This window comes from Lissotriton helveticus, chromosome 3_1 (assembly GCF_964261635.1).
Source record: "Lissotriton helveticus chromosome 3_1, aLisHel1.1, whole genome shotgun sequence".
Taxonomy (NCBI): domain Eukaryota; kingdom Metazoa; phylum Chordata; class Amphibia; order Caudata; family Salamandridae; genus Lissotriton; species Lissotriton helveticus.
The window spans coordinates 898,234,917-898,260,741 of NC_136061.1; the positions used below are offsets into that span (position 1 = coordinate 898,234,917).

General features: G+C 46.5%; 1 protein-coding gene across 1 annotated transcript in view; it reads right to left on the reverse strand.

The window, feature by feature from the left end:
- LOC144824172 (uncharacterized) overlaps positions 1-19,073 on the reverse strand; it is a 140,997-nt gene extending 121,924 nt beyond the window's left edge. Inside the window, exon 1 of the mRNA XM_078683330.1 lies at positions 18,997-19,073. Coding sequence (XP_078539456.1) covers positions 18,997-19,060 — 64 coding nt within the window. The 5' untranslated portion in view covers positions 19,061-19,073. The remainder of the gene's footprint in view (positions 1-18,996) is intronic.
- Between the last annotated feature and the right edge of the window lie 6,752 nt (positions 19,074-25,825).

Consider the following 25,825-nt stretch of genomic DNA (forward strand, 5'->3'; position numbering starts at 1 on the left):
TTTTTGACTGCTCGGATGTGTTCCAAGATTCGTTTTTTTAACATGCAAGTTGTACACCCCACGTACTTCAGTCCACATTTGCACTCAATAATATATACAACATTTTCCGAAGTGCAAGAGATCTGTTGTTCAATTCTCATTAGTTTTCCATCTGGTTCTTCAATCATTTTCATGCCTTTGCCAATTTTGCAAGCTTTGCAAGAGTTGCATGGTGTGAACCCTTTTCGTTGATTTTGTAGCCAATTCGTCTTCTGTTTTTCTTGAAAATAACTTCGAACCAACAAATCTTTAATGGATGTGTTCTTTTTGTACGTTATTTGCGGTGTTTCACCGAGAGCTGTTCCAATGTCTGGATCCCCAGACAGTAGGTGCCAATATTTTTTCAATATGCGTGCAATTTTACCACTTTCCTTACTGAAAGTTGTGATGAATCTGGGGGGTGTGTGGGTTTCAGACTTTTTAGGCTGTTCCATTAGTGTTTGTGTTCTTGTTTTCAAATCAATCTTTCTTTTGCATTGTGTCAGTACTCTCTCTTTGTAACCTCTTGCTCTGAATCTGCTTTTGCTCTCCTTTATCACTTTTTCCGCATCTGCCGGCACAGAGCAATTTCGTTTCAGGCGTGTAAACTCTCCATAGGGTATGCTTTGTAACATGGATGTTGGATGGAAGCTTGTGCAGTGGAGCACACTGTTGGTAGCAGTTTTTTTACGAAAGAGAGTCGATTCCAGTTTATCATTCGACACATATACTTTGGTGTCCAAAAAATCTATTTCCGCCGTACTTGTGTTACATGTAAACTGTAGACCAATTTCATTTTGATTTAGTTTCTTGAAATAAGTTTGGAATTGATCATTTGTGCCATGCCAAATAATAAATAGGTCGTCGATATAACGCACCCACAATATTATTCGGTCCAAATCATGTTGATTCTCCTCATTCCACGCCACAGTCTTCTCCCACCACCCCATTGTGATGTTCGCATAGTTGGGAGATAGAGAAATGCCCATGGCCGTGCCACAGATTTGTTTAAATAACTGTTTGTCAAAGAAAAACACGTTATTTTTCAAACATAAGTCAATCATTTTGATCAGCATTTGTGAATGTTCCAAATAATTAATGCTGCGTTGTTTCAGGTAGTACTCTACAGCTTGCATCCCGATCTCATGACGGATTGAAGTGTAGAGTGAGACTACATCGATGGTGACTAACAAATATTCTGGGTTCCAATCTACATTCATCAGTATTCTCAGAAAGTCCCCAGTATCCTTAATGTATGAAGGAAGACTTTGTGCAACAGGGGCTAAGAATTTATCCACATAGTTGGAAACGTTCTCATATAGTGACCCACACGCTGAAACAATTGGTCTCCCAGGAGGATGGTTCAAGGTTTTATGAATCTTCGGGAGAAAATATATACAGGGTATTATTGGATGGTCAATTGTTAAATACTTTTTTTCATCGTCATCTATTAGACCTTTGGCATGCCAAGCTTCCAGATATTTTTGTAATTCTCTCTGCATATTTGCATATGGATTGTTTTCCAACTTCTGATAGTTATTTTCTTGATTCAGTTGTCTCTGTGCTTCACATATATAATCAGATGTTTTCATCAGCACAATGTTGCCCCCCTTGTCCGCTGGCTTTATAGTGATTTTCTCATTTTCCATCAATGTTTTTATGGCTGCTCGCTCAGATTTTGTGAGATTTTCACGCGTTTTGTTCCTTACTTTGGTTAAATTATCGATTTCTTTTGTTACTGCTTCTGCGAAGAGATCGATTTTGTTGCCGGGAGATAAAATCGGATAATATCTAGATTTCCTTTTCAGGCCAGCGGTTGGTCTCTCATCTGTTGTTATTTGTAGCTCTTCCAGCAATTCTGTGTCTGATAATGATGTACCATTCAGATCAAATAGTGATTCGAAACTGCTCCTCAAATCCGGTATATCTGCAATGGTGTTGAAAGTGATATCATTTATGTTTTCTTCCGGAATGTTAGATGTTTCAATAGATTTTCCTGCATGTATTTTTGCCAGTTTTAACTTTCTAACATATTTATACAGATCTATTCTTGTCTCCGTGTAGTCAAAATGCGCTTCCGGACAAAATGATAGTCCTTTATTCAACACACTTCTCTCAGTTTCTGTTAGTTGATAGTCTGCAAGATTCACTATTAGGTTTGTTTCGGATTGCGATTGCGGAGGGGGTATTGGCGTTTTTCTGCGTCTTGCCCTCCGGATTTTTCGGTGGCTGATGCTGGGGTTGTTTGATTTTGTAGCCCCCTGCCTCTTCCTCTGCGTCCTCGGTTGGGGTATGGTCGCCTTCCCCTGCCTCTTCCTCCGCCTCTCGAAATGCTCTTCTCCAGATTGACCAATTCGACCTCCTCTAAAACAGACAAGTTTTTTGTCTGGTATGTACTGCGTGCTGAGCCATCATCACTGATGCTGGATTCACTTGCACTCGACATTAATTTTTGCGTGGGGTAGTTCTTCTTCAGGGTATCGTATTTTCTGGCAAATGTCAGAATTCTGCCATGAATGTAGTCCTGCTCATCTCGTTGGAATTTGCGCTCTTTGCGCTCCTCGACCTCACTTTCGTAGGCGTCTAATCTTGTTTCCATGTCTTTGCGTAATTTGACTACTTCATCCTGATTGGTTTCTTTGGATAATTTGTCCTCCAAATCTTTTATTTTCTGTGTAATCTCATCCCCTTCAATACGCGCATGCTTCACTAGAATGCGCATCATATTGAGCGAGCATTGTGTATTGTTATCTATCCATTCATCAATTAATGATTTTTTTACTTCAAAATGCGTGGGCATCGTAAATATTCTTAGACCCCGAGGAATCCGTTTAACTTCCAGATATTTCTCAAGGGCTATGACTTCCCAGCTTTTGTTAATTTCTTTCTTGTATAATTTTTCCAAAACATTCAGTTGTTGTTTTACAGTGCTTTCATTTGTCGCAGATGTCGCGGCGGTGCCAGGAGTTTCATCAGATTTAGCTCCAGTTTTGAACATTGTTGTCACTTTGGAAGCGCGTTTAGCTACACGAGCTTCCATGGTTTGTACAATGTTATATCAGTGCTGCACTTATTCTTAACCATAAAGGGTGAACATGTATCAGTCTCTGTTCCTTTAAGACTTGTTCCTGATCTGTTTGAGCTCCGCAAAGCCGGCCGTGTTGTTCACAGTACCGGCGTGTGATGTGCGGAGACTCTGCCAGCCACTTCAACTTCCCGATCACAGTTTTCAGAGGTATGTGCTCAGCTTACCTCGTGTGGGACTTCTCAGGCAGTTGGAGACGATGAGACACCGCTCCTCCGCTCGTCCACCCGGGGTAATCGCTCTCACACCGACATTCAGTGCAGGAAGTTGGGCGCTTCTCTCGGCTTCGTTTCTTTTGTCACAATGTGATCCCAAACCATGCGAGAGCGCTCAGCAGTGTGTGCTCAGCCCAGGGGTCGGATCCTGACCCAGGGAAATTTTTTCAAACAAAGGAGGCGGCACATCAGGAATTGATTTAAGTCTTTTTATTCAAGACTTCACCCCACCAACGCGTTTCAGCCAACACTGGCCTTGCTCACGGTTGGTTAGTCCCTCTTTAGTGTTTGTTTATATACTGTCCCACTTAGAGCCATTTAGGAGGCATTGTGGGATTTGTAGTTACAGTGAAAAATAATAAAAATAAAAGAAAGACAATATTGTGCTTTTTAAATGCATTTAAAAAGCACAATATTGTCTTTCTTTTATTTTTATTATTTTTCACTGTAACTACAAATCCCACAATGCCTCCTAAATGGCTCTAAGTGGGACAGTATATAAACAAACACTAAAGAGGGACTAACCAACCGTGAGCAAGGCCAGTGTTGGCTGAAACGCGTTGGTGGGGTGAAGTCTTGAATAAAAAGACTTAAATCAATTCCTGATGTGCCGCCTCCTTTGTTTGAAAAAAAAAAAATATATATATATATATATTCAAACAAACTCCCTCCAGTTGAAAAGAGCAGAGGCCACACGGGGGACTGTAATGAAGACACCTTTATTGGAATGCCGCATGATGCATTTCGGCCAAACTGGCCTTCTTCGGATGCCTTAGTGTCAGGAGGCGTGCACTCTTCACCTACTTAAATGTCCAACTACTTCCTAATTGATGGAAGCCCGCTCCGCCCCCTCTCCTCGTGCTTGCACACCAACCAGTAGTTCGTCGGAACCACAAGTCCCAGAATGCCTTACTTTATCCAGGTAAGTGCTGCGGGGGGGATATTCGGTCCAAGTGGAAATGTGGGGTGTAGGACATGCCGTGAAGAATGAAGCTGCCAATATCCTGTTAAAATATGCTCCCTTGGTGCCTTCTCCAGTCCCCAAGCACCATGTCAACCCCACAAACCAGGATGCGAATATGGCGGAGGCTGGAGTGCTAATGCAGCCCGTCCTACGTATCACCGCCACGCTGAATCCTGATGCGGGAGGTGGGTCACGGACGTCCCGATATCTCGGAGTTCCAAACGTTCTGCAGCAGCAGCTGCCAGCCTTGTCCACGGCCAGCTTGCGACATAGGGGCCTCTGAATCACGGTGCCGGCTGCCGTGAATAATATTCAAACAAACTCCCTCCAGTTGAAAAGAGCAGAGGCCACACGGGGGACTGTAATGAAGACACCTTTATTGGAATGTGGCATGATGCATTTCGGCCAAATTGGCCTTCTTCGGATGCCTTAGTGTCAGGAGGCGTGCACTCTTCATCTACTTAAATGTCCAACTACTTCCTAATTGATGGAAGCCCGCTCCGCCCCCTCTACTCGTGCTTGCACACCAACCAGTAGTTCGTCGGAACCACAAGTCCCAGAATGCCTTACTTTATCCAGGTAAGTGCTGCGGGGGGATATTCGGTCCAAGTGGAAATGTGGGGTGTAGGACATGCCGTGAAGAGTGAAGCTGCCAATATCCTGTTAAAATATGCTCCTTTGGTGCCTTCTCCAGTCCCCAAGCACCTTGTCAACCCCACAAACCAGGATGCGAATATGGCGGAGGCAGGAGTGCTAATGCAGCCCGCCCTACGTATCCCCGCCACGCTGAATCCTGATGCGGGAGGTGGGCCACGGACGTCCCGATATCTCGGAGTTCCAAACGTTCTGCAGCAGCAGCTGCAGGCCTTGTCCCCGTCCAGCCTGCGACATAGGGGCCTCTGAATCACGGTGCCGGCTGCCGTGAATAATATTCAAACAAACTCCCTCCATTTGAAAAGAGCAGAGGCCACACGGGAGACTGTAATGAAGACACCTTTATTGGAATGCGGCATGATGCATTTCTGCCAAACTGTCCTTCTTCGGATGCCTTAGTGTCAGGAGGCGTGCACTCTTCACCTACTTAAATGTCCAACTACTTCCTAATTGATGGAAGCCCGCTCCACCCCCTCTCCTCGTGCTTGCACACCAACCAGTAGTTCGTCGGAACCACTAGTCCCAGAATGCCTTACTTTATCCAGGTAAGTGCTGCGGGGGGATATTCGGTCCAAGTTGAAATGTGGGGTGTAGGACATGAAGAATGAAGCTGCCAATATCCTGTTAAAATATGCTCCCTTGGTGCCTTCTCCAGTCCCCAAGCACCATGTCAACCCCACAAACCAGGATGCGAAAATATATATATATTTTTTTTTGTTTTGTTAGGGATGGGTTGGAGAATTTTAGAGCATACAATATCTATACATTGTTTGCATGTTAAGATATTAGTACAGGAGCCAGATCTTTTGATGTCAGGAGTAAAATTCATCCATGTCCATGCTTCACTACACATTGAATGTTGAAGCTGTACATCTTGGTACTACATGAAAAAACCTTATTTCAAGCGGCCATCCAATCCAATAATAACACAAGAATCACAGAAATTCAGCACAAAGTGAACATGTCCATGGTGCCCTCACAGCACACATTGACCTCAATCAGGGGTAACCAATATCAAAGGTCCCTACACCGGGAATGCCATTGGTTATCCTTGGCACTGTCCTTTCTAAACATGGCCTCAGGCGTCATTGAAGCAGTAGGCTAGGGAAGTAAATAAAGATCTTATATTCCTGTTTTTAAAAAAATTATAGTTTTTTCCTCTAGCTAGCCTCTGCATTGTAAACAAGTGGTGCTTGAATGGTTAATGTTAGGTCAAAGGGTCATCCATATAATGGGAAGTCAGTGGTGTGTGAGGTCACTTCTACTGCTACTAGCATTTCACTGAAGTGCAGCACATAATTGATGCCCAAACTTGAACCATACTTAAGAAAACTTGTAACAGAATTTATTAAAAATATTAATACGGTTGGCTACAGTATTTGGCAACCGTGCATGAAGATTAACTGGCACAACTTAAAGTCTGTGGATGTTTATCATATGTTTTACAAATCTTGTATCTGGAAAGAAATCCTTAATTAAGACTTCTTGGGGGCAGAGGAGGAATGCTTAGTGGCAGCGTAATAAAGGAGTTCCAGAAAGAATGGTACAGACATCAGAGTGACTTCTACCAGGAGTGATGGGTCCAACTCAGAAAGACTGAAAACAATTTGGATAAATCGGAATAATCATAGTTTGTGAAAAAGACTAATTTGCCAACATTCTAGTATTTACTAAGTTTCCTTAAATAGGAAATTGCTTTGAGCAGTTGGTCTTGCAAATTTAATCCTTCCCCTTTGTGATTTTTAGATGTAGAGTAAAGTTTTTACTGAGCAGGAAGCAGATATTTCAAGAAAGCAAATACCTCTGAAAAATAATGTTGATTTCAAGCACTGACCCATATGCTAACCTACCACTCTCCCTTCTAACCCCTTAAAATACTATTAAAAATTGGATTCAATGGTTTTTGACCTACCTCTTGCAAACCATGATCTTCTGCCAATCCTCCCCATTCAGCCATGACACAAAGCTAAACATAATTGCTAGGGTAAGTCTAACAAGAGGCATGACTGTAGCGTTGTCCAGTAGCCTAGGGTTCTCTCTAACCTGCCTTGTAAGCCTTGAACTGTATGCCAATGTTTGTACTTAGTCACCACCTGATTCTTTTCAGTGTCACTTCAAACCATGACAACAACCTTTTTCCATGGCCTTGACAATAACCTGCTTCCCTCTCCTGGTGGCCCCTGCCACTCAATCATTTCTCTTTTTCCTTCCTTCACAACCTGTTGGCAGATGGGTAAAACCAGTTAACTATAAACCAATGTTGTTCTTCTCAATACGATACTAATGTCTTGGGCCATACCCACTCTATCCAAACTTCTCCTTCCTCATTTCCTCTGCCTTGTGTCCTGCATTCTTGTAAACGTCTCCCTCTTTTCCATATTCTAATCCTTCAGCACTTCCATGTGAACCCAAGGAGGCTCAAACAGCTATACAAATATGCAACAAAACTTCCTACCCTGAAAACATGCTATTTAATCTTTGGATCAATGACCCAAGGATAAAAGTAATAACATCACATCAAGCAGACACAACATTTCTGACTGTCTAGGAAATAATATGCTGAATTTGAAGACAGCCAAAATGGAGGCTATTCTTTTGAGTTCTAAAGTACTTATATCATCCACAAATGTCAACAATGTTGTGAGTTTCTTTCAAAGATTAGGACACTGTTAAGAACTTGCATTTTGTTTGGAATTTGGACTTGAGTCAGATCTCTGTGTCAACACTAGAAAACACTTCATTTTCAAATTGAGAGCATGCGTGAGGTGGAAATCTGATAGAGGCTAGTATCGATTTGGGCAGCACACTTTATAGAGGTCTCAAATTCAAAAGCTGCAGCCTGTTAAAAACCCTGTAGTAGGACCGATTTTTGCTGCCATCACTTCTCCTCCATGCAGAGTAAATTATAAACCACATTGCCAAATCACAATTGTAAAATTGACTCAATTATTTCCAAAAATGTTACAATTATTCAAGAATTATCCATAATGTTACTGTTGAAGAGATGGAGGATACCGAAAATGATCATCTATCGGACTTGGAGGATTTGACTGACCGCTCACTCCACCCGCTGGTAGCAGTGATCCGAGAGATGGGACAAGGAGCGACGAGGGGAGCGGATGACCGTGACATGGACACACAAGATTCCCATTCGTGAAGAAGTATGGAACAGATATCCGTGATGGCAGTGCACCGCTGCCGAGGACACGCAAGTTACAACCACTACTCTCTGAGTATAATTTGACATTATTGTTGTTTGTCTGCCTAGCTACTACCTCTAGTGGCCCTCTGGGCCGGGGATCCCTGTCCTGTTCTTGGACAGCGACGGCTGAAGTCCGAGTGTCAGGCTAGTTGGGGGGGTCAGCGGGAGGGCGACAGACCTTTACCACCTGAAAGTCCTGTGCTTTATTGGTTATGAGTATGGGATGGACGGGAGGAGAAGGTGGGGAGGGGGTGGTGGGGTTCTGGGAAGTTCAACCAGTTTGGTGGTGGGGTTGTTGGGAGGGGGTGGGGGGGAACCAGTTAGTTTATTACAGTCATGTACATGGTTGCGACATTCTACACTCATACACCAAGGACCCCCCGCATTACTATGCTGATACCTCAGAATGGCAAGTACACTAGACACACACTCCGCTGACCACCACAGTCTCAGCGTCTTATCCTGGAATGTGAATGGTCTTGGTAATAAGGTTAAGAGAGTGTTGGTAAATGCCTACTTTAAAAGGATAGGACCAGATGTAATTTTCCTACAAGAGACGGACCTTAAGGGGTCGAATTGCTCCTTCTTAGCCAGGGGACGTTACAAAGTGCTGGCACACGCGGGATACACCACTGACTCCAGGGGAGTAGCCATTATTCCAAAGAACACTTCCCCATTCTGCATTACCCGCACTTGGGAAGATTCCCAAGGGACCTACGTAGGGGTTCAGGGGACATGGGGTACACGCACGTACACGTTGATATCGGTATATGCACCCCCCAAACTTTAGGCTAATACACTTAAGACGCTGGCCAACATACTCCTCTAATCGGCGGACACTATTCAGTTGGTGGGTGGTGATTTTAATGATGTTATGGATAGGAAAATGGACCGTTCGGGGCGCCACCTCCCAAAGATGCTCAGACCCCACTAGTCCAACTGATTACCACAATAGGCCTTACGGATGTCTGGAGGTGGTTGCACCCGGGCCAGCTGACATACTCCTTTTACTCAGCCTCACACAAGGTATTCTCATGGCTAGACTATATTTTTATGGCCAGACAAGATTTGACCCTAGACACCGTTGCAGAATACAGGGCGAGAGGAATCTTGGACCACTCGCCGCTGTTGGTACGAGTGGGTCAGACGCGCAGAACGACAGGGGCTACCTGGCGGTTAGACGCCTGGCACCTTAAAAACCCAACTGTCCTAAAGGGAGTACGGGCTGATGTGCGAGTATATTTGGCCGACAATGAGGGATCGGTTGACTCAGGGGTAACCCTCTGGGAAGCCTTAAAACCGGTCATGAGGGACAGGATAATGAATAGACTTGGCGAGGAAAGGAAAAAACTTCAGGGAACAGTGGCGGAGGTGGAACGGATTATATTAGACCTAGAGAGAGACCACCTGACTACGAAATCCCCCACTACCTTACGGAAACTGATAGATACACAACGCCACTACAGGGAGTTAGTGACTGACGAGGCTAAGACTCAGAATTTGGCCATCCTCCATCGCTTATATGACGTGGGGGACAAATCAGGCAAGCTCCTGGCGTGGCTCGGTAGGAAGGAACGGGCAGCGCACTGGATAGATCACGTTAGGGCTACAGATGGCAGGCTCGCCGACACTGATACACTCATCGCTGAGACTTTTGCTACCCATTATGAGCGCTTCTACACCGCCAGAGACTTAGGTTTCTGCGGCGTTGCTCTTCGATATATGAGCCAGACTGAGGTTCCCGCGCTAGACCCGGAGGCAGTTAAGGCACTTGAGGCTGATATCACGGTGGAGGATATCTCTTTGGCGTTGCCAGACTACGATCTGGGAAGACTCCGGGGCCCAACGGCTTCCCGGCCGAATTTTTAAAGTGCACGGTGGACATCCTGGCTCCACAATTGAAAAATCTTTTCTTAAGGGCATGTCGGGACGGGAGGCTCCCCACTGACCTTTCCACGGCAACTATCGTCCCAATATATAAAGAGGGCAAACCGCGAGAGGAATGTGCATCATACAGACCAATATCTCTCCTGAACACCGAGGTGAAACTCCTTGCGACAGTCCTGGCAATGCGACTGCGATCAGTGATACCTGACCTGATACACTTTGATCAGACAGGCTTTCTACCCGACAGGGCCACGAAATTCAACCTCAGACGCACACACAACTGGCTGCAAGAGGTGAAAGACAGAGAATCCCCACATTGGTTCCTCTCCCTCGATGCAGAGAAAGCCTTTGATGCGGTTCATTGGCCATTTTTAGAGGGGGTACTGGAAAAATTTGGCTTTGCCCCCAAATTTCGGGCCTGGGTTCGGCTCCTCTACACTGCGCCACGAGCTAGAGTACAGGTTAATGGAAGCCTGTCTCGGGAATTCCAAATCCAGAGAGGGACTCGACAGGGATGCCCTCTGTCGCCCCTCTTATTCACACTCACCATTGAAATCCTGGCACCCGGGTTCGACAGAACTCCACAATCAGCAGATTTAGAATAACAAACACAGATCTGGCCCAGGAGAAGTTGTCCCTTTACGCGGACGATGTCCTCCTATACATCACTAACCCGGGCACAACCATCCCGGAACTCTTTCTTGAACTGGAAGCATATGGCCAACACTCTGGTTACACGATTAATTGGCATAAATCAATCCTATACGACCCTGGGGTGGTAACCACTGGACAACGTTGCCACGACAATGAATCACTACTACAGAAGGTTTTCAATATTTAGGGATTTATATCACCCTCGATAAGTCACTCTCGCTACAGAAAAATATAGACAGGGTCTCGCGGAACTCGGCCACAGACATGGAGAGATGGAAACGCCTGCCACTTACACTCTTGGGTCGGGCGGCCATGTATAAAATGATTATTCTTCCCAAATACTTATATGCCCTGCAAAATTAATATTATCCCCTCCCGGAGACGCTACTGCGTAAAATCCACTCGGATCTTCTGACCTTTCTCTGGTTAGGAAAACAACCCAGAATAGCATTGACTACGCTCCAAAGACACCAGTACAGTGGCGGAATCCCGCTACCGAACCTAGAAGCCTACTATTGGGCGGAACACATGATCCCGATTAATGAACGGTTACACACACCGGCAGACCATCCCACATATACATTAGAACGACATACACTGTCCTCCCACAACCTATTACACTACCTATATGGTGGCCCCACAAAATGAGCACTCCTTCCGGCGACTCGGATAACATTACATGCCTGGACTAAGGCCATGAAACACACAGGCTGGGATAGGACTCCCACCCAAAAGACACCACTGTGGCATTTGTATGGCTACATGAACTACACAAACTTAGGGGTATTAAACGATGGGATGACATCGGCATCTCCACGGTTGGCGATGTGATAGCCAGGGGGATCTGAAGTCCTTCCAGGCTATGAGAGCCGAATTTGGACTCCAACACTCACAGATTTTCAAATATACCCAATTCCGCCATGTTTGGAGGGCACAAAATATACACCTGTCGGGAATATCAGAATATGCCCCTTTAGAGGGGAGGCTCTTACAGGAACAGATTCAGGGGAAAGCTGTCTCACTCACCTACAAAACATTAACCAACAACATGGTGGGAGACCTAGCGAAGCTTAGAAGTACTTGGGAGAGTGAGGTTGGGGCACTTGAGGACTTAGATTGGGACATGGTGTTAATGCATCCCCGAGAAGTAGCGATTAAATCTAGACTCCGCCTCATTCAATACAATGTGCTACACAGAACTTATTATGACCGGGTAAGTCTCTATAAGATGGGGAAAATAGAAAACGACAGATGTCTTAGATGTCACAGGACAGGCGGCGATTTTTATCATGTAATATGGTCATGTGGGGTAATTCAAACTTACTGGACTCGCATTTTTTCGGAACTACAGGAGATACTTGAGGTACCACTTGCACAGGAGCCCAAGCTGGCTTTACTAGGGATGTCCAATGATGTGGATCTGCCTTGTCCCCTCATGATCTTTCTGGTTTTAGCCCTGGTGGTGGCAAAAAGGGACATAGCGAGACGATGGGGGTCTCCGATCCCCCCGGACTTGGAGGACTGGAGAGCTGGGTTAGATCTGTATATGGTGGCGGAGAGGGTGACCTACAAATCTAGAGGATGCCCTAAGAAGTTCCGAAAGATCTGGTCCAGGTGGAGACACTATCATGGACTTGCTGGAGGGTTGGGAGATGGTTGGGCCCCTTCTTAATTTACTAGTCTATGTGGGAGGCGGCGGGCGGGTCGGGGAAGGGAATTTGGAAGAAGCTTATTCATCGATCGGTCTTCTTTTTCAACTTTATAATGTGAAACATACCGCCTGTGCGCGATTGTGGGGAGGCGGGTCTGGGAATAGAGGAATGAACGTTGCCAAATGTATGACTGTATTGTTGAGCTTTACTCAAAATGCAAATAAAAATGTTATAAAAAAAAAGAATTATCCATAATGTGAGTGTGTTGTAAGAACAAATTCATTGCCATTGTACAAAAGACATGAAGCATGCAGCACTCCAGGAAGTCATCACCTTTGAAAGTTATTTAAATTAGGCTAAAGATATGTATTTTCATACTATACAAACACCACATCATATTTTAAAGACTGCAAGGAAACATAAGCGAATGGACAATGGAATAAGCACATTCATAGAAAAACACAATGAGGCCTACCCAAGAAAATAAATGTGGTTGTAAATGTAAGTGTATGATCAAGTTTACCTTACTTATGTCTCCCAAGGTTTCGCAAAAGAATTCCTGGTGACCATAAACCCTGTTATGGGTGCGAAGAGTTCCACCATGAGTGTGTGTATCTTTGCACCTATAATTCACTGACATGAGGTGGAATTCAGAGTATTCCTGGGATTTCCAAGATGTGGCTAACCTTGGGTGTTTGTGATTGGCCAAAAACTCTGTGAGCATTTACAAACTTTTGGCATTTTAATAAACATACTGGAAACTTTTTTTTTAGTCGATTCAAGGGTGAAATCTCTTTCCCAGGTCAAACTTGATCACCTCCAAAATTGCTGGCAGTTCAGGGTAAGGGGTTGGTCCACAGGGAAAAATACTTTTGCCATGGAGAAAAACATGCATATGCACAGGAGGTTCCATTACCCCTGTGTAGAGTTCGCCACAGCGGGGATCTCCATACGTAGGGAATGGATCCCAATTTGGAAATCATATGATTTTCCAAGGCTTCTGAATGGAACCCTCCACCAGGTGTAGATGTTCATGTGGATTCCATTTGGAATTCATGAATTTCAGAACTACACTTGAAAGCAGATGTAAATCTCAATGTGTAGACTTACTGCTTCCTTAGCGAATTGTTCCTCATATTGCATGCACATGCACTTTTCCAGAGAAACAAGAACTGCTTATTTATCCAGCCTTAACATCACAGAGCTGTGCGCTACATAAGTGTAATAAGTGTATTCGATCACTGTCATTCAGGCAACACAACTTTTTCAAGAAGCATCAGAAGGCACAATGTTTATAGTCTCCAACACAGAAATATATTGCAAGCTTAAAACAGTTGAATACACAACACAATTACTAAAAAAACTTTAAGGAATTCTGACTGGCCAATTATTCTTGCACAGTTATGTGATTCTTTTCTTTCAATAAAAGCTCATTAACTGATGTGTTTTGGCACTTTTTAGACTTTTTTGAAGTGTTTTAGTCTACAACCAAAAGAACTTTAACAACTACATAAATTATTATATTTGTATAATTCTAATGCTTCTCTGATCTACTACAGCAGATTATGCAGTGTTTTTAGCACCGTAAAATGTTGTCTTCCACTGAGTGATAGCCTTTCAAGCCTCTGAGACGGATAAAATGAACAAGATCACCCTTATGAAATACAAAATTGCTGCAAGACACACATAGATGTCTGTAAAGTGCTGAATACTGAGGCATAGAACTATCCCATAAAACTTCATAATGCTTCATATCTTGTGCATTAAATAGAATACCTGATGGAATTTTTTTTTTTACTAGATGTCAGAATGCATTCTTTCTTTTGTTACCTTAATTTTAAGTCGAGCCTACTAGACAGCGCATGTGCAGTCTGCCCCTAGTATATTGTGAGCTCACTACTAAAACGCAAAGGCTTCACATCCACTGCCTATCTGTGGAAGGCTTTCCTGTCACTCGGAATGCTTGCTTCCAGGGTTTTAAGTGGGATGAAAAAACTGGAAGGGTTCTCTCAAAGGGGCGTGGCCAATGTAATTAAGGGTGTGGCTTAATAACACGTAAGCTAAAAATCTGTGCTTAGCATGTGCGCCCGACTTGAATTTTGCTGTTTCTGTCTTTCATTCCAGATATATGGTACAACAAGTAACATCATACCTACAACAAGTCAGGACTATTGGCTTTGTCAATGGTTATTTGTTGCATAAGATAAATAAGCAGCAACTATGGCTTGTATATAATATTGAAAAAGCTTCCACTTAAAGCCCTGGTGACACCAGGACAATGTTGCTGCTCCTAAATTTTAAAGAGAAGGGTAATCCAGAGAGAAAATTACTCTCTTTAAAGGATTTCCCTTCCCCTATAATGCTTGAAAAAAAATGGACCGCCTGTGCCAAGGCACAAAACAGAGCCCGATAGAGACCCGTTTCGAGGCCCCCTTTAAAAAACTGTGAGACCCGGCCCACTTAAAGCCCTACTTGCTTCTTTTTTGATGGTTTGCCTTGTCTATTTGTGTCTGTTCCGCTAGGATAACATTGCCAATGTGTGTCCTTCCACTGCTTACTTTTAAGGATCCAATTTTTTTTTCTTGAGTACTCCATAAAAGTCCATGTTGCTCTCTCTAACCTATGTACTTCTCCCTGCCCTCTGCATGTTGCTCTCTAACCAATTGCTTCTTCTCCCTGCACCCTCACTCTGTTGCTTCCCCCAACTGCACCCTCCTTCTCTCTCCCCTGCTACTTGTCCTTCTCACCCTCGTACTTCCCCCAGTGGTTTCTCACCCGCGACCTTTTTCTCCGCCTGCTCCACATTGCTCTCTTGCCTGTTCCTTTTACACCCTATCCCTTTCCTTCATGTTGCTTTTCCCATCCACGCCTTCCTTCTCTCACTCTGTTGCTCCTCCTTCCTATCGCCACCCTCTGTATTGCTTTGGGTCTCCCTGCGCTACTACACTCTCCACCTCGCTCCCGCTGTGTTACCTCCACCCTACTCTGGTCCTCTGTTTTGCTTCTCCCCCACCCCAGCCCTGCTTGTTGCGCGCTCACTCAAGTCATTTTCTAGGTGCATTCATGTGTGGTGTACATGCCTACAAAATGGCAGAATTAGTGTTTCATAGTGCCTTTTTAAGTTTATTTCCTTTGCCATTCTTCACAGCACGTGGGAGGCTGTAAAGGAAGGGTAGAGAGGAGCTTTTTGCTATTGTGCGAGAGTTTACGACCTCACGCAGTGCTTCGGCGCAGACTCCCCTTCCTGCCCCTTGGGTCAGAGCGATCGCGGATTTTTTCACCTCTAAAATCCAATCGATCCAAGACTCTTTCCCTGTGCTGGGACCTGAGGCGGCCTGCTGGGTAGAGAATGCTGCTGCCACCCTGCCTAGTGCTGGTGTGGCCCTGTCAACTTTTCCCCCTCTCTCTATGACCGCTTCACTTGATTTGATGGCTTGTCTCAAATCAGGTTCTCCCCGGGACGCCTGTCCTGCCAAGTTTTTGGCAAAAATGGCAGCTATCATTAATCCATATGTGAATCCCTCTGTTGAATTGTTCTCTTGTACAGGGTGTGGTTCCCCAGTCCTGGAAGCAGGCAATGATCATCCCCCTGCTCAAAAACCTGGTCTGGATGTGGAGGTGTTGGCAAACTACAGGCCTATTTCGCTCTTGCCTGCTTTCGCGAAGATCATTGAAAAGCATGTGCACAAGGTGTTGGCCGACTATCTGGAGTCCCATGGTCTACTGCACCCTACTCAATCGGGTTTCCGCACCAATCTTAGCACCGAGACTGCCCTCCTGGAAGTGTCGGAGGCAATCAAGGAGGTGCTGGACTCGGGTGGCAGGGCGATGCTGGTGATGTTGGATCTGTCGGCGGCCTTTGACACCGTCCCCCATGAGGGCCTCCTTGCAAGACTCTCTGAGATTGGTCTCGGGGGGACGGTGCTCCAGTGGTTTCGATCATTCCTGGCAGGCCGTCGACAAACGGTCTGGGCCTCCGCCTGCTCCGCCGAGATGTCGCCACTGGGTGTCGGGGTTCCCCAGGGCTCAGTACTGAGCCCTACCCTATTTAACATCTTCATGACCCCTCTGGCGGCTCTGGCGGAGTCTTTCGGGGCTCAGATCGTTTCCTACGCTGATGACACCCAGCTCCTCTTCACCTGTGAGAGAGGTGCGGATTTCGATGGAGGTAGGATCCAGGGTTGCCTTGAGGCTGTTTTTCAGTGGTTTCAACATCATAGCCTCAAGTGCAACTCGGATAAATCTGAGGTCCTCTTTTTTGGGTGCAGCTCGGATCCGGACTGGAAAGTGTGGTGGCCTGAGAACATGTTCCCTCCAGCAAGTTCTTCCCTGGTGGCGAAAAACCTTGGGATCAAGATTGATAACGGCCTCACTCTGCGCTCACAGGTAGTCGGTCTCACGGGCACCTGCTTTGGTTTGCTCCGGATGTTGCGTAAGTTCCTCCCTCTGTTATCTCAGGAACACAGGAAGATCACCGTGCAGGCGATAGTCGGCTCGAGAATTGATTATGCTAACGCTCTCTATCTCGGCCTGCCGGAATATCTGCTTCAACGGTTACAGGTGGTCCAGAATTCTGCAGCCCGGGCCATTTTTGGACTATCTCGCCGTGCTAGAGCCTCGGGTCTCTTGGAGGCACTGCACTGGCTGCCTGTCCGGAAACGGATCATTTTTAAGATTCTGACTCTGGCGCACAAAGCCCTGCACGCCTCCGGTGCGAAATATCTTCAAAAAAGATTGTCCTTCTACCATCCAGTCAGGTCACTGAGGTCTGAATCTCTGTTTCTTGTGGTAGTGCCTCGTGTGAAGAGGGCACGCATTGGTGGCCGTTCTTTTAGACTACTGGCGCCCCAATTGTGAAATAAGCTGCCAATGGCCCTGCGCAGTATTCCAAACTTGTTGGCCTTTAGGAAGGGGCTCAAAACGTGGCTTTTCACCTCTTAGTTTTTCTCTCTGAGCTCTGACGGTTTCCTTCTGTTTTTATTTGTTGTGTTGTAGATAGCTTGCAAAATAAAGCGCCGGGACACTCTTTGAGTAGCCGTGCGCTATATAAAATCCCAGTATAACATAACATAACATAACATAACAGAGACTGTTGTCATGGGTTCCAAAGTTGGGACCTATTGGCTTTGCCAATAGAGGTGAACAAGCACCTGAAAGCTCAAGCCAAATGTCTGGTTCTGGCTCAGATTGGGGTCCTCTATGGTGCCCTCCCACGTAGGATTAGCAGCAGCCACCGCTACCATGTACCTGGCTGTTTAGGACTACATAATGTGGTCAAAAAGAAGTAGGGGATGATTTATGATCCCATGCTTAGCAAGGGGAAGGGAGGGTAACTTTTAGTTGATGTGGGGAGCAGTGAGATTTTTTATCAATAGTTGATGATGTACTACTTGAAAAGGTGTGTGCTTATCTCCTTCCTGATCAGCATGAGTCCTGTGTGCCTAATCTCTGGTGAAATATTGTTCCACATTTTTGGCACGGAGGCCAAGAATGCCCGTCTTCGGGTTAATCTGACCACTTACTTGCACATTTGTCTTATGCTACCCATTTTCATCAGTTTAGTAAAAACACCAGTCAGAGATTGGACCTTTAAGGTTCACCTCCCCTATCATGGATTGTACTGCTAAGAGCCCATTTCTGCAACTTAGAATATTCAAATTTCCACAAACACACAAAGGACCTGTCTGACTTGCGTGTTTGCATTTCTTTGTTTGCATCTTCTAATTTTCTTGTTTATTCTGTTCTTTGCAAGCAACATGTTTGTGATCTGCTCTGATTGTAATTCTAGAAGTATTGCCTCCAGATTTTTGCTAAGTTACTTTAACATGTAGGCATCCTTTAAATCGTAGGCACCATGGGGCATATTATCAAGACAGGCGATCCAATTATCGCCGTTTTAGCGGCAGAAAACTGCAGCAAAAACGGCAATAATGGGCTTGATATGCTCTATGGAATTCCAATTGAAGCCCATGTTAAATGTCCTTCACATTTAACATGGGCTTCAATTGGAATTCCATAGAGCATATTATCAAGCCCATTATCGCCGTTTTAGCGGCAGTTTTCTGCCGCTAAAACGGCGATAATTTTATCGCCTGTCTTGATAATATGCCCCCATATTCCTAAGGGGCAGCTGTCCCAGTGTATGCGCTATATCAGCCTGGTAACTATACCTCTTGCAACCAAAGCACCTGAACAATGGAAGCCACTGTAAGCAATAGAGTGACAAAAGAAAATAAATTACAGTAGTGAAGTTGAAATATTCTGCCCTCAGAGGGTGGAAATTTCTAAAAGCATTACAGTCCTCGTGCCTTGAGCTATACCAGTCCCTTCTCTCTTGTTACAGCCTCATGTTGACAGCCCAGGTCCATAGCGTAGGAAGACAACATTTAATGACTAGTCGGAAACTCAACAGTGGACTGTAATGCTAGAGTTAGCATTTGTCATGATGAGGCAGGATAACTTAGCAAAGATCATGAAAAAGTGCACAGTGTTGACTCACTTGTTTAAAATTGAACATTATACAAAAGGAGTGGGATCTGGCATATCAATTCGTAATCACGTACTTATATAAAGATGCTCCTGCATTTTTTTTTTAAGAGGTGTGTTCTGGGCTTCAGAGATGACTGACACAATATTTGAGATAGCTTCACCCTCAGTGATATTACCTTGGAAGGAGTTCATCAGAAAACTTCTTCGTCTCATCTTCAAGTAGTACGTGAATCTTGCCATCTCTCAGTGCTCTAGGAAGAAAACATACATGGCATTAAACCTCAGATTGTCAGAGTCAGGCTTTGTCTCACAGCACTCAGGTTAACAATAAATTGGGGGTCTGCGCATGCATGTTCCTTCTTTAGCACCTCCCCAAACACAATGTCACTTCATCCCAGTCTCTCCAGTTGACAAGCTATTCTCCAGATGTTGAATCCACACGCCCATGAAATAGGTATGATGACTATTACACGTAATTTTCCCTCATCAAGATTAGACATCCCAAGTATCCCTAAACGTGAGACAGTGTCCATACTTGGGTTGAACTCTGCCTGGTTCAAACACTTTCCACAAATTTCATTGGACTATGAAGACTTTCAACTAAGTTCCTTAATAAAATCCTGGCATTCATTCGGAAGCATTTGGGTTGAAAGTAGGAGTGGCTTTAACTTCTCAGTAAAGATTTACAAGAGATACGAAAGAATTTAAGCTGGGCATAAAATATTCCTGAAAAAGAGTGACTAGAATTCAAGGATTCATTCTCTTGGTAAAGTGGAGTCTCCTTCCACAGTGCCTTATACAGTACTTAAAAAGCAGCTGTCACCAAAGTATGAGTGTGAAAACAAATGTCCATGGAGTTGAAAAACAAGAATGACTAAGGGCCTGATTTAGAATTTGGCAGAAGGAACAATGGGCCTGATTACGATCTTGGAGGATGGGATACTCCATCACAAACGTGGCAGATATTCCTTCCGCCAAATTACAATTCCATCCTATCCTGCGGAACTTGTAATATGGCGGACGAGATATACATCACGTTTGTGACGGCGTATCGCATCCACCAAGATTGTAATCCGGCCCAAAGGCAGTCAGGGAGGCAGAAGACTTTACGGCTGCTGCCTTGCCTTTACGCCACCAGCCAAATTGAGACTTAACTGTTAACCCGATGATGAACTAAATGTATTTGCATGAACCACCATCACAGTGATTCATACAAGCTGTTGCTAAGTTTGGTGTGCAGCCCTCATTGGTGACTGATGCCTCCACCAAACTTTTGAAGGCTTCACATTTTTCATAAACAAACTCCCAAAGTGAGAGTTTTTTCGCAAAATTAAATTAATGTCCCTTGTACCATTGGAGTTTCCTCCCATGGTGTGAGGGGGCTGGTTTTATTTATTTTTACTGTGCCGCAAGGATAGCAAAAAAAGTCCTACTGCCCACTCTAATTTGGGTGGGCAGTCGGATGACTTACCCCCGTGCCAGCACAGTTAATGTGATGCAAACAAAAGAAAAAGTGTGGCATCTTCGTGCTTATAGGTAGCTAATGATGCAGTGGGAAAAGGCAGGCCAGAGGACTCACTAAAGTCCCTGTGTGAATTAGAAGTACACCCTAATGTCTTGAATGTGGTCAGATTCATGCAGAAGAGTTTCTACTAAAGCAGGCCCTGTGCTTGCAGTCAGAGATAATTTGATCAGTAAAACTATAATGGTAGAACATTTGAAGAAGTCTGAGTACCAGCTTCAGGGGCGACCAAAGGGATACTGAAGTGAGAGAGGCACAGTTAGCCCTAGGCAGAAGTTACTTTGGAGTGATGCTGAGTAATTGACCCAAGCACAGTGGCAGGGAATGTTCAGGTTCCTGTTGTGTGCCTCCTTGGCAAAGATTCTCCCGACTCTTAAGTTGATGATTTTTGGTAGTGTGACTTAGGTGATATCTGTGAGTCCTGTCCCTGGGAAGAAATAACAGGATTTCCCAACAGAAGATGGGGGAGAAGACACTGTAAACCTGGATTAGTAGCCTTGTCCAGTAGGCATAGAGTGGCCTGCACCTGCTGGAGAGGAATCTGAAGTACAGACTGAGGCTCTTAGTTAAGTCCTGGGGAACCTGTCTGATATGTTTGAGCTGCAATCACCCGAATGGCCTACCCAAGCAGGCTTCTTTAATGAACTGAAAGAGTATGATTTAATTGAAGGCCTTAGGAATAAGGCAAAGCTAGGGCTCATAAACTTGTTCTTTAAACCATACTTCTAAAATAAGTTCATTTAACATGAGTCTTTAAACCCTGCTCCTGGTCCTATAGGTGTAAAATTTGAAAGAAGGTGTTATTGAGACTAGCTGAAGATATACATTTATTGGAATATCTATGTGTCACTAAGATGCACAACAGTCTAGAAGTGCACTTTTTGTTGCTCTACATGACAATATAATAAAATACATTATGTCTCTCTTCCCTAAGTGGTCAGGCCAGTGATTTGTACAGCGCACTGACAGTGGCTCTCCTGATTCCATGAGGGTATCACGGACATATGAGAATGAACTTTATCAGAATCCTGGACCCCAGGTTTGCAAAAAACGTTTTTGTCCTGGTGATTGTAAGCGGTTCAAGTGTCTGATTGCTCTGGTGTAGCCAGTGCTATCATTGATCTTTACCAGAGTACCGAACCCCAAGGAACTTATTCCTGATCAATTTAATTCAGGTTATTAGAAGACTGTACAGGATGTGTGTGGTGTTACCTATGAAATGTACCCCTCAGTCCTGGAATCCTATGCTTATTGAGAAGTTGAACATGACCCTCAAAAGATCAAAAAGTTGTTTTGAAGAGCCACTGAGGAAGAAATGTAATGTCTTTCTCCCTTCTCTTTTGTTTGCCTACAGGGAAGTACCACAGAAGGGAGTAAGCATTGCCCACTTCCAAAATCTGTTTCGGTGCCCTTTGAGGGATAGGCAATCCCCAACAATCTTCACACAAGAATATGAGCCATGTGTGTGCACCAGGTCCCAGATGGCCTTGTACATGCCTATGGGCCTGATTTAGTTTGGCAGTCGGGTTACTCCCTCACAAATATAATGGATATACCATTTGTTGTATGACAAGTGCCATTGGATATAATGCACTTGTAGTACTGCAGACGGGATATCAGTCACGTTTGTGACAGAGTAGCCTGTCCACTGAAATCTAAATCAGGTCCTAAGTCTACCAAGGACCTAGAAGATAGTCAGGAGATGACCAAACACTGGTATGATTAGAATACCATCCCAACAGAGCAAAACCTTGGACAATAAGATAGGCAGCTGAGTCTGTGGAGTTTGGAGCACTTTTGGTTTAATGGATGAGGCCTTACAAAGTGCTGCAAAATCACTATAGTGTATTATTTTACATATCTTAAGACCCTTGGGTAAACCCAGGGTATTCTATGTCAAACGGCTAGAGAAGCTGAAAAGAAAGAGAAGGAAGGTGAGCCCTTCCTTACCTCTTACATGGCAAGGAAACTGAAGTTCTAGTGAAGGAAGTAACTCTCCAGCCCTCTTTGACTTCCAAGTAGCAGAGAGATGGAACGGCTGCGGAAGCAGTTTTCTGCCTGACCCTAGGACTCACAAGTGGCATTGACACTGTAGGCAAATATGTGAGATGTCGGCTAAGGCAAGGGATGCATCAATGATCAAGGGGAGAGGGGTTGGCCTAACGGCTAAGGCATTCGACCTCGGACCTGGAGGAACTGGGTTCGAGTCTCGGTAACGACGCCAAAAACCTCCTGTGATTCTGGGCAAATCACTTAATCTCCCCATGCCTAAAATGAAAGTGTGTCCTCATGTAACGTAACTGGTGCTATGTAAAGCACTCTGATAACTGATTCGGTTCGGTTCTAGCTCGCGCTATATAAAACTCTGCAAAAAAAAAAAAAAAATGATAAAACCGTCATGATACGGGGCGTGGCCAGCAGCATGGCCGACTAGGTCGAGTATCCCGGTAGCTCCGGCGAGCCGACTTTGATCCGACAATTTATCGATGCCCATAAGTCCCGTAATCGCCGCCCAACGCAACCTGATACCCCTGTGTACCTGTGGGGAAGAAATCGCGCCGTGTGCTGCTCCGGCGGCGGCTCTGGATTCAGAAGACGATCCGGTGCGGGGTCTGGGACAGTCCCAAGATGGCGCCTGTCCGCGAATGAAGCCCGGAGAGACCTGCTTCCAACGGGCCTGCTGTGCTATCTGGCGGTGAGCGGGGGGGCCGCCGAGCCTGGGACCGCCGACGGAGCCGGTATATGACTGCCCCACCGGGCGACAAAGACTGGGGGAGCCCGGGACAACACAGGCGGCAGTTGACGCGGTCCGCGGTGAGAGAGAGGGACTTCACCGAGTCGGACGAGCTCTGCGGGGCGCTCTCCCGCCTCCGGCCTTCCTCCTTCCTCTCTTCCCCCCCCGGGGGACTTCTGCCTAGAGTGCCGGTTACGGGGACCGGCAGAGCACCAGGACCTGTGAGCTGACCTCCCGCGGTGACGCCTAGCAGAACGGCGGCCGCCTGGAGCGGGAGGCGGACGTTGCTAAGATCCGGCTGGGCAAACAGAGGCCGAGGCGGTGTGGCCTGCGAGAATCCGCCGGCTCCCGAGTGAGGCATCTGACACCGGAGCGACCAGCAGGACCCGGCGAGGACCGGGGCCCGGTGAGTGGGGCCGTGGGGCCGGACGATCCGCAACTGCGGTGGCCTGCCCAATCCCTGGAGCAGTGAGTGGAGTGAGAGCAGCTGGGCCTCGGGGGAACTGGACATTGGTGGTGACACGCGGCCTTGCTGTGGCATAGTGCACTGCTCACCCTGGGGAGGCGGCCGGTGGCAAACTGGAGGCCCGGACATTGTGTGGGGAGCCTAAATAGTGCGCGGCTGCGACCTAGGCCCAGACAGGAGGCCGTTCATTGGAGGCCTGGCTGAAGGACTGTGGAGGGACGAGCTGGGCCTGGTGTGGACGGGGGCGGCGGCTGGGGGGCCCGGTGGTAGGCATTGACTTCGCGCGGCGGGGGTGGCCAGGAGTGGCGGAGTGTGGAGTGGCCCGTGCTAAGGGGCTGGTGCTTGCGGCTTTACGGAGTAGCGGACAGTTACCCCTCACATCTACCCAGGATGGGGAAAAGGGAGGCACCGGCCAGGACCCCCAAGCAAGAGACCCTAGATAGGTACGCCACGGGCCCACATGCTGCGGAAGCAGCTACGTCCCCCCAGCGTTCGGACATGGCCTTGCTAATGGGGGCCATCCAGGCTTCCAGAGATGACATTCAGGCTTCGCGAGCGGCCCTTGAGGTTAAAATCGGAGAGGTGGGTTCAGAGGTGACGCTATTGCGCCAGGACTTCCGAAACCTGACCGAGAGAGTGACTGTTGCAGAGACGAGGCTGGTAGATGCGGAGGATGTCATCCGAGGGCTCAAAAAGGACGTGGCGGACCTTCAGGCATCCCATAAAAGCCTTCAGTGGAAAGTGGACGATGTGTAAAACAGGGCCCGACGCAATAACCTCCGCTTCGTGGGCTTTAGGGAGGGAATCGAAGGGAACAACATGTAGGCCTTCCTACACGCATGGCTCCTGAAAACCTTCCCGACGGCGCGCTTCTCTAACTGCTTCATCATAGAGAGGGCCCATCGCGCATTACTCGCAAAGCCACCGGAGGGGGCCTGGCCGAGGCCAGTGATAGCCCGTTTCTTGAATTTTGCGGACCGCGACACAATTTTGCGAGAGGCCCGCAGACTTGGGGAGATCAGACTGGAGAATGTGTCCATCATGATTTTTCCGGACTACAGTCAGATGGTCCAGAAACAACAGCGTTCCTTTGACCAAATAAAAGCGAGGCCCGGAGACCTACGGATGCAATACATGCTCCTCTTCCCTGCGAAGTTGAAGGTTATCTTCCAGGGAAAATCGCACTTCTTCACTCATCCAGATGACGCCTGGCAGTGGCTGGAGGAGCGCCCTCTGCGATGAGATCTGGAGGCCGGCGGTAAGGCAGGGCCGAGTAGGCCGGCGGAGGGGACACTGGTGGCAGCAGAGATCCCGGAGGTCCAGGGGATCCCGTGGCACACGGAGGCAGCAGTCGACTCCCTATCCGGCTCATAGTACAAACCGAAGGATCCGAAGGAACTCGACTTCGCCGGTGCGGAACGTCCACACCGGTTCCAGATACAGCTGCCTCGTGCGGAATGCAAGGTCCGAGGGGGAGGAGGACGCGGGTGGGCGCTCCTCTTGCGACGAGGAGGCACAGACTCCGTCACTGCATCCTCTGGTGGTGGCAATTAACGAGCTGGAGAAAGAAGCGGGCGGAGGGGCCGCGGCATCACCAGGCGACCTCAAAGACTCACATTTGTGAAGTGGGAACTTCTGGGACATGGCTGATGCAGGCTTGAGACCGGACTACACGCAAGTTGGCATACCCCTCCCTGCATTTCCTTCCTTTTTTTCTATTACTTTGATTCTTTGTTTTGGACAGTACATTGTCTACTGGTGTTAGTGACTAATTGAGAAGGGAATTCGGGGCTCCGAGTTTTCTTTGGAGTTGGAGTTCTAAGGGGGTTCTTGAGGGTGGGCGACAGACCCTTTCTTCCGGGCAAGTCCTTTTGGTGTCACTAGGCCGGAACGTGACAGACGGGGGGAGGAGGTGTGGTGGGGGGAATGGGGAGGGGGGGAGTTACATCCAGTTTTGGGGAGTTGGGTGGGGGGAGGCTCTGATTGCGAGTGCCTCTGGGAGGGTTGGGGTTTGGGGGGGCACTGTTTTTTGCATGTCATTTCACTCTTGAGGTACTGACACAATGGGCTCGCATCATGGCACCTCTGGGACACCGTACACAGTTTGATGAGATGGGATGATGATAGTTCCGTCAGGGAATGACCCATCTAATGGGAGGTTGAAGATCTTGACGTGGAATGTCAATGGCCTAGGCAGCAAAATAAAGAGGGGACTAGTGAACAATTACATTAAAAGGTTGAAAGTGGATGCGATTCTATTGCAAGAAACACACCTACAGGGCA